We start from the raw sequence: 9,230 nt of genomic DNA, 5'->3' as shown, positions 1-9,230 counted from the left end.
ACTTCTACACTGACTTTCCATATGACCAAACTTATTGCAAGTAAAGCATCTACCATTGAATTTATGAGCATTATTTTGTCTTACTGGAGGATTCTTTCTCTTCTTCTGATCAGGTTTTGCATTGCCTTGTCCAAATCCGAAGGATTCTCCTTTCTCAAATCCTAGGCCTCACATATCCTTTCCATGTCTCTGACTTTCCAGCATCTCATCAAACATTTCTGAATTGGCTTTGAATTTGTCTTTGTATTCATTGAAAGTAGCAATTTCATCCCTCAAGGTAGCAATTTGTCTTTCAAGTTCTTGACCATTATTCCTTAATTGTGTCAACTCAAGCTTCAACTGATCATTCTCATAGGTAAGCCTGAAGCATTCATTAGCTCTATCCTTCAATGATTGTGCCAGATTCTCTTCATTTTTCTTCTGGTCTTCAATCTCCTTAGTCAACCTCATCATAATGGATTGCATCTTATTCTTCAAGGAAACATTTTCTCTCTCAAGCTTGTTAACTTCATCATCTTTGTCCTGATATTCCATGATCTGATCTTCTTTCTCTATCAACTTGTCCATCAATTCCTTCCTCTTCTCTCTACAGACACTTGCTTGATCCTTCAATTCACTAATGAATTCATCAATAACATTCAGGTTCTTCTTCAAGGTATAAATCTCATTTCTAGCTGCATCAAGATCCTCAAGTGCCACATTGAATTGTCTTTGAAAACTGGAATCCATAGAATCAAACTCCCAGGTCTTCCTCAAGCGGTTAAGCTTCCTTAGAGGAACTAGGCTCTGATACAAATTAGAATCAAATATCATTATGAGGGGAGGTGAATCAGTGATCTGCCACAAATCAAATCCACAAACTTATTCTTTATCCACTAGTTAGCAATGCATAACAAAAAATAACATAACCATGCAACAAATAAACCACAGTATTACAACACCAAAATATTTATGTGGAAACCTAGAAAAGGAAAAACCATGGTGGGATTGGAACCCACAATATTCATATACTATGGCCAAGAGTACATAAATATTACATAGATGGGGAATGTACTTGCATTCAAGCTCACTGCCTAGAGCTCACTTCTTAATTACAATTGCCTGGAAGGCTACAACCTTTAGGAAGTCTCACTGACTTAAAATTATATTACCATGAGGAAATACAATGAAATTCACTCTCAAGTAGCATGTGATAATGCAAGAATGAGTTTCGGTTAAGTACTGAACCTATGTCTATCTTCACTCTGCTAAATACTTTGTTTCTGTCTCAGTCAGCTACCAGATTATCTATAAACCAAATGTACACATGAAACTATGCTCAATCACACGAAAATGGATTACCCCAATAGTATTACACCAAAAAAAAATCTCCAATTTGATCTTATATATCCGATCTTAACACAAAAATAATCTCTTTGAAGTCGGCTTCAAGAAGTGCAACATGTAGCTTCAAGTCGGCTTCAATCTCAAACAAAATATAGCACTGAACCAAAAGATTATAATCACATGCTTCCTAAGGATCTTTCCAAATTCACCAAGAACACAAGATCAACCACCAAAATTACTGGAATCATCATAAATCATTCTAGACCAAAAGAATACTGAGATAGCCTTGTTTTACCGGTTAGCTGTCTACCAGTTAACTTCAGCTTCTAGATAAGATGTATCGCGGCCGTCGGATTGAATCTCCAAGAAGAGTTTCCATCAATGACAACCCTAGACCAATAAGCAACTACCGGAAGTCACCGGATGAGTGTTAATTGCCAACATAGGTCTAGGTTGCATAGACACAAAACAGGCTTGCACTGGTGCAAAACTGTGCTACACATGTGCAAAAGCTCTGAAACTATCCTGAAAGGCCTCTTTTCTTCAAATTTTGACCTACAAGCTGAAAAACACTCAAACAAAAATAATATATTAAATTGACTTGTGAAGTGGGTCCCACCAAGCATGCTAGAAAATGACTGGATGAAATCGTGCGCAAATACGAATGATTGAAAAACTAAGCTAAACAGTCTAGGATAACACATAATTCATTCAAACACCTCAAGATTGAGAATGTTGTTAGAAAGGAAATTGGAAATATCGAATAAAAACAAGTAAAGCAAACCAGTTTCCCTTCAATTTGATTTTTTTCCAATAGGACGTGTGCTTGATGATGTCACGAGTACGTTATTATAATCCATGATGTGGGATTATGAAAGATGGATTCGAGATATGAAGATGGGATGATGGGGTGTGAGTATAAAGATTGGCATGATTGTGCAAATGGGGTTCAAAAACATGAAAAGATGGATCAAATGGTTGGACGGGATTTGTGCATTATGAGGGCATGATTGCAATAGCATGGATGAAATTCAACATTATGGAATTATGAGTGCATGAAAATGGATCCATTTCTTGAAAAAGAGGGGGGCTTAAATAGAAATTGGAAGGAGAGTTAGGGATTTGAAAATGCAACACTCTTCCTCAAAGAGGACAAGTGGCAATCCTAAGGGTGCCATGTAGAATGAGATTCCACACAAGTGGCTCAACAAAGAAGGACAAGTGTCCCCAAGAGGGAAAAATGTCAAGAAGGGGCATGAAATGTGTCCTCAAGGACACGTCCAATTTGGGAGAAGGGTACCCCAAAATAGGTTTCAATTTCTTAATATTTAGGAAATTGGGAATATGCACACACATGTGAGGGGGGAGGTTGGAAAGGATAGAGTTAGTTAGGAGGATAAGGTTGGTTAGAACCTACAAGGTAGGTTAGGTGTTAGGTTAGAAGAGGGGTTAAAGTTAGGAGGCATGTGACTCAAATGGAATATTTGAATTAATTAAATTCAAATAAGGAGATGGAAAGGGGAATTAATTAATTATTAAATATTTAATCAATTAATTGGATATGGCCTTATTAATTAAATTAATTTGATCAAAGAGGGACATGATGCTACATATAATTAAATAATATAGACTATTTAATTAAAACAAGCAACCAAGGGAATCCACTACTTAGCATAACATTCTAATGGAAATCCATTTTTTATTATAAGACATCGTTATCATTTTTAGGCATTGCCATTGATGATACTATTTGTTTCCATGAATAGAGTGCAAAGTCTTAATATTCGGACAATCAAATTTAGGAATTATTTTGAATAATAAACTATTCCTATTTAAAGGGTTTCTCAATGGTTCATATCCTATGAAAGTAACAAATTTTATCATTTGGGAAATCAACTTTTCAAAATTTAACACTAAAAGAGGGGTAAAAATTTATCCAAACTAGAAGAAATACAAAGAAAGGGTTTTACAATAGCCCTATCAAGCTCCACTAAGTGTTCCAACTTTTGAGACAAATCTAGAGGTAATTGACCCCTATCCACAATGTTCCAATTTTGCACATGATCAGAGGCCCATTTGGCCAAACAATCTGCAACTCCATTCCATTCTCTAGGAATACGACTGAAAGTAATAGAATCCAAAGAAGCACCTAGATTAAGAAATTTTTTTAACAATCAAAGCTAAATGCCAACTAACATCTTCAAAAGTTTGCCTATTCAACAAATTCACCTCAACCTAGGAATCAGGCTCACAAATAATCCTTCTCCACCCAAGCTGACAACTACACTCCATAGCATAGAAAATGGCAAGAGCCTACATCAAAATGTTAGAATGAAGACCCTTATAAACAGAAAAGATAAATTGAACAATGCTAGAACTATCCCAACCAACTCCACCAATACCAACATGACTAGGGTTCCCTCGAGAAGAACCATTCGTGTTGATTTTTAAAACTCCCCGAGGAGGGGGAGACCAACACCCCTCCCTATTTATGTTTCGAAGAGGATGTCGACATTTTTTTCTCATGATCTGGCCTTGCTGATGGGGAAAGATGAAGACGATTGCAACAATCAACATCACGAGGACCCATTATTTCCATCAAATCACATTTTGCCAAAATAGTTTCTAACAAAGAATTAAGAATTTTCCGCCACAATCGAGGAGCCACCAACATCACATCTTGAAAAATCTGACGATTCCTCTCCAACCAAATATTTCAAATAATAAAGGAGGGGCTAAGAGCCCAAGAAAATTGAAGAAATGAGGGTGTAATAGGGGCCTTGCCCCAATGATCAAAGAACCCAACCAAAGGAGAGACATTCCAATAGGCCTTGTTCCACACCTCCCACCCAAAATGCCAAATCTCCCTAGAGAAAGAACATTGAAAAAAGAGATGAGAAACACTCTCCTCAATATTATGGCACAACACACACATGGAGGGGCCCTGAAAACCACGCTTGCACAAATTATCCCATGTAAGACAACGATTTTGAACCACCAACCACATGAAGAAATTGCACTTGGGCCATGAAAAATTATGCCAAACATGTTTCCACCAAGGGACCTTAGTGTCACCAAACATCTGCCTACCAATTTTCCCATATCCAGTAGAAATAGAGTACTTCACAGACAAATCATTGCCAGCCCAAGCCAAAACATCATGACCCACCAAAGCATTGCAGGCATGAGCAACAAGAATCTAAATTAACTCTTGCCTATCTACCTTTGACTCTACTAGAGGCCATTTAGAAGAGTGCTTCCATCTAAAAATAACAACCAACCCACAATTTTGAGCAACCATATAATGCTCAACTATGTCCCAACCAACAACAGTGAAAATATCACAAAGGGACTAGAGGTGAGGATAAGTAGAAAGAATAGAAGGGCGATCATCCCAAGAATAAAACCAAAAAAGAGCTTGTGATCCTGAATGACAGATCCAAAAAAGTCAGCTCTTAACCAATTGAGCCCCCACTTTCAGAGTTTGCTAGACCATAGCACCCCTCCCCTCTAAAGGAAAGAGAGGAACATCAAAAGAAATAACACCTGAAAGATACATATGGGTGAGAATACGAGCCCACAATTGATGTTGACCAGTACACCAATGACAATATAGCTTAGTTGCAAGAACTTGCCCATTTAAAATAGCAAAGTGTAATCTAAGACCGCCCTCTTTCTTTGGTCTACACACAATTTCCCACTTAACAAGGCTCCACTTAACAGACAACAAGCTCCAACTCCAAAGAAATTGTTGTGAGAGAGTATCAAATTCCTTAAGAAAATACAAAGGGGCAACCTGAACAAAACACCTATAAATAGGAAGAGCCTAAATAACAGATTGAAGAAGAGTCACTCTAGCAACAAAAGATAATCATTGATGAGTCCAATGAGTAACCTTATGCAACTTATCAAGCAAAATCTACCAGGAAGACTTGGGTTGTCTACCAACAGTAAGAGAAATACCGAGGTAAACAAAGGGAAGAGACCCAATCTAAAACCTCAAAACAGTAGCAATCCACCTTTGAATAGCCAAAGGAAGATTATTACTAAATTGATTTCATAGAGGTTCAAACCTTGTCTTCCTGTTGTCATTTCTGAGGAGCAAGGGGGTTTCATAGCTGGAAGACAAATTTTTGATGGGGTGATGGTACTAGTGGCCTTTGAAGTCATTCATTATATGGCGACATCCAAGGAAAAATCTATGTTCATTAAGTTGGACATGGCCAAAGCTTATGACATAGTTAAGTGGTGCTTTCTTGAGAAGGCTCTTTTAGCCTTTGGTTTTTTGTCTAGATTAGGTGAGTTGGACTATGAGTTGTGTTACTTCTTCATCTTTTTCAGTTATTGTGAATGGAGAACCTTCAGAGGCTTTTGGTGCCACTAGGGGCCTCTAACAAGGGGACCCTCTATCTCCTTATCTGTTTATTATTATGGCAGAGGGGTTGGGTTGTTTTCTTAAGTTTTGGTTTTTTTGGAGGCTCTTGGAAAAGCTGAATCCTAGGCTGTGAGAAATGTGGAGGAGTGGGAGCTTTGAGAGGAGATTTTTTGGAAACAAAAGGCTCAGATTGACTAGCTTTAGGAAGGATACAAGAATATTGCGTTCTTCCATCATTCTATGCAGGCTCGTTGTAATAAGAGTTACATTTCTTCTTTGGTTAATTCTGTGGGTCTTTCAATTTCTACTTTCATTTCTATTTGACATTTATTGGATAACATAGTTATTACATATCATTATCATTGTTCACATTTTCTAGAAGTTACATTATTTTTAGATAATAAATTTAATCTAAAGTATTTATTTGTAACTTTATTAGCACAATAATTTAATAATTATTTATTTTATCTATATAATTGATTTTAAAACCTATAAAGATTTGTAATAGATTTTGTGTCATAAGTTTAGAAAGCTATATCATCAATATACTGGTTTGTGTAATATTGGATGGTTTTCTATTCGTTTAAAAATAAATTACCAATTTAATAAGACTATGCCACCAAGACATTTATCTCTACCATTAACTTTTTTTCTTTTAAATGCTCACCTCCGTCCTTAAGTTTATCTCTATCCTAAAGCGCTAGAAGATTCTTTCTATACGAAGTTCATGACAGCTTGTCTTTTTTACAGAACTCATCTTCCTCCTACGCTACGTAATTTGTCTAGGAGCGCTCTTGTTTTCTTTCCACTTGCGAGGATTACCAATGAACATATCAGAAAAGTTCATAGGAAATATCATTCTTCAGGTGTTGCCTTATAATCCGACGTATTTTAAAGGTCAAACAAGGTGTAGTGTCATTTAAAAAATAATATCATCTTAACGTATTTATATAATTTACTCGAAGCGCACTATTTTAAAATACGTATATTCTCCAAGCGGTTTAGCTGGGTTTGAGTTGGCTTAAAGCAATCATAACCACACTTTAAAGAAAGGATTTTAAGCTCCTTCGCAGCAATTATCTAGAAAAAAAGATATCGCGAGAAATCTGGACATTTGTGTAGATGTCAAAGATAAGCCAGCAAATTGAAAGAATCATTTTTCAAGACGAGATCCCCAATACCTTTGTGCTTTCTATTTAATGTAAGAATACTGTAGTGGGCATAGATTGATGTGAGGAGCAATGGATATCCCGGCTTTAATTCGTTGTCAAACACATTTCTCACTTAACTTTTCAAACAAAGCACTAGAAGTAAATGTAAAGAAGAACGTTGTTTTTTCTCCAGTGAGCATATCTGTGGTATTGAGTTTGGCTGGAGGTGGAACAAAGGGTGCAACGTTAGATCAGTTTTGTAATTGTCTCAAATCTAAAGATATCCATCAATTGAACGAACTTTCTTTTCATCTCATCAATGCAATTTTAATGGATGGAAGTGCTAGTGGAGGTCCCCTTCTGTCATTTGTGAATGGAGTATGGGTGGAGCAATCCTTCACTTTAAAGCCCAATTATAGAGATATTGTGAACAATCGATATAATGCAGAAGCTAACTCGGTAGATTTTAAAAACAAGGTTATGTATCTTTCTTTGATCCTAACTTCTGTGCACTCCTTTGTCCTTGGTGTGTGAAACATGGAAGTGTGAGAGTCCTAAAATTTATAAACGTATAATTTAAGTGATTTAAGTCTGCAGTTCGAATGTTTTTGAATCACCAAATTTAATGAAAAGTTATTTTGCGAAGTAGGGAGTAGAGTGTAAGAAACCTTGGCGTATGCCTTGGACATGATATGGGTATGAACATTTAGTCTTTTGAAAGATGCAGGTGCCTGATTTCTTTCCTTTTGGTTGACTCTTATTAGGCAAATGAAATTAGAATGGAGGTGAATAAATGGGCAGAAAATGAGAGCAAGGGGAAGATTGAAGAGTTCCTCTCACCTGATTCTGTGGATGAAGATACCAGGCTGATTTTGGCAAATGCCTTGTATTTCAAGGGCAGATGGGAAGATATTTTTGATTTTTCTGCAACAGAAGAGGGTACTTTTAATTTGCCAAATGGGGAGAGTGTGCAAGTACCCATGATGACTACTACAGAGAATCAATTTATTAAAATAGTTGATGACTGCAAAATCCTACGCCTTCCCTATTTTCAGGGACAGGACAACCGGTCCTTCTCCATGTATATTATATTGCCCAATGATATCAATGGTCTGCCTGAACTGGAAAGAAAGGTTGATCTTAATTTTCTTGAGCATCATCTGTCCCAAGGAAGTAAGGTAAAGGTACGTTATTTTCAGCTGCCTCGCTTCAAGATATCATCTAGTGTTAATGCAACTGACATCCTGAAAACGATGGGACTGGTCTTACCCTTTACCATTCATGCAAATTTCGATGACATGGTTGAGTTTTATGAGGGTGAGCGTCTCTGCATTACAAATGTTTTTCACAAATCATTTGTGGAGGTTAACGAGGTAGGCACTGAAGCCACAGCTATCAGTACAATTACGTATAAGCAAATGTGCGCACGCATGTACCCAATTGAGGACTTTATAGCTGATCATCCTTTCATGTTTGTCATCAAGGAAGATAAAACTGGAGTTATTCTATTTGTTGGACATGTATTGAATCCCCTTGAAAGCTAAACTTATTAGAATTTGGCCAGCCCGTATCAGTTAAATCAGTTTAAGGAGAGAGATACAATGTAAGTATGAAAGATAATACTTAGCTATTGCAAAATTTCCATGATCAAACAAGTCAGGTCTATTGGGTGTGTTTAGAGCAAATTTCAGAAGTTCGTAATTAAATTTATTGTCCCGTTTCATGTACATTTTATAAGTATGTACACAGATTTAAAAAATTGGACTCTTCTTTTTTGGAGTAATATGTTTCAAGAAACCATGTTGCTTTACTATTTTGAAATCAGATACAATCATCATTTGTATATGTTGTTTTCCACTGGAAATGATTGAAATGTTGGAATGCAGATAACAGAGGTTACAATAAAAGCACTATAAACTTTAAGTGCTCTTTTTGTTGGGTGGAAGAAGACGCTAGCCACACAATGCCCCTAGCATTTGTTTTACATTCAATAGATAAAATAAAATATAACTTTCCTCGAATACATTTTTAAATAGTTGATGTTTCTTTGAAATGCTTATTCTTAATTTATGGAAACATGAGATTTTTTTGGAATATATCAAAGTTGTATTTTAATCTATATATGTTTATGGTATCTAAATTTTCTTTGTATCATTTATTGAATAAATTTGGATTCTCAAGATTTCAAGTGTAATTTGACATCATATGATAAAAAAATATATTAATAGACAATTATATGCAAGCATATGTAAAAAAAAAATAATCTATTTGAAAGAAAAATAAAAAAAATGTGTTAATTAATTAATTAAAAAATAGCTTCAAAGATCACATATAGTAAATCCAAAGCACAAAAAACAACTCTAGAGAATATATACAAC

At 35.9% G+C, this 9,230-nt stretch overlaps 1 protein-coding gene across 1 annotated transcript; it reads left to right on the top strand.

Annotated features, from left to right (window-relative positions):
- Positions 1 to 6,942: 6,942 nt before the first annotated feature.
- LOC131068850 (serpin-ZX-like) lies at positions 6,943 to 8,396 on the top strand. Its single transcript, XM_059217704.1, has 2 exons — positions 6,943 to 7,311; positions 7,617 to 8,396. Exons 1-2 carry the CDS (start codon positions 6,943 to 6,945, stop codon positions 8,394 to 8,396), a joined length of 1,149 nt encoding a protein of 382 aa, XP_059073687.1.
- The last annotated feature ends 834 nt before the right edge of the window (positions 8,397 to 9,230 follow it).

Source organism: Cryptomeria japonica, chromosome 3, assembly GCF_030272615.1.
Source record: "Cryptomeria japonica chromosome 3, Sugi_1.0, whole genome shotgun sequence".
In the NCBI taxonomy this organism is placed as follows: domain Eukaryota; kingdom Viridiplantae; phylum Streptophyta; class Pinopsida; order Cupressales; family Cupressaceae; genus Cryptomeria; species Cryptomeria japonica.
The sequence above is the reverse complement of the archived record's forward strand: the minus strand, read 5'-3'. Positions and strand labels throughout refer to the sequence as shown.

What these genes read in the sequence shown, in the direction of transcription:
- LOC131068850 (XM_059217704.1), top strand. Translation starts at nt 6,943, where the DNA reads ATGGATATCCCGGCTTTAATTCGTTGTCAAACACATTTCTCACTTAAC. An exon ending in ATAATGCAGAAGCTAACTCG is followed by an intron (nt 7,312 to 7,616) that starts GTAGATTTTAAA and finishes GACTCTTATTAG; the next exon opens with GCAAATGAAATTAGAATGGA.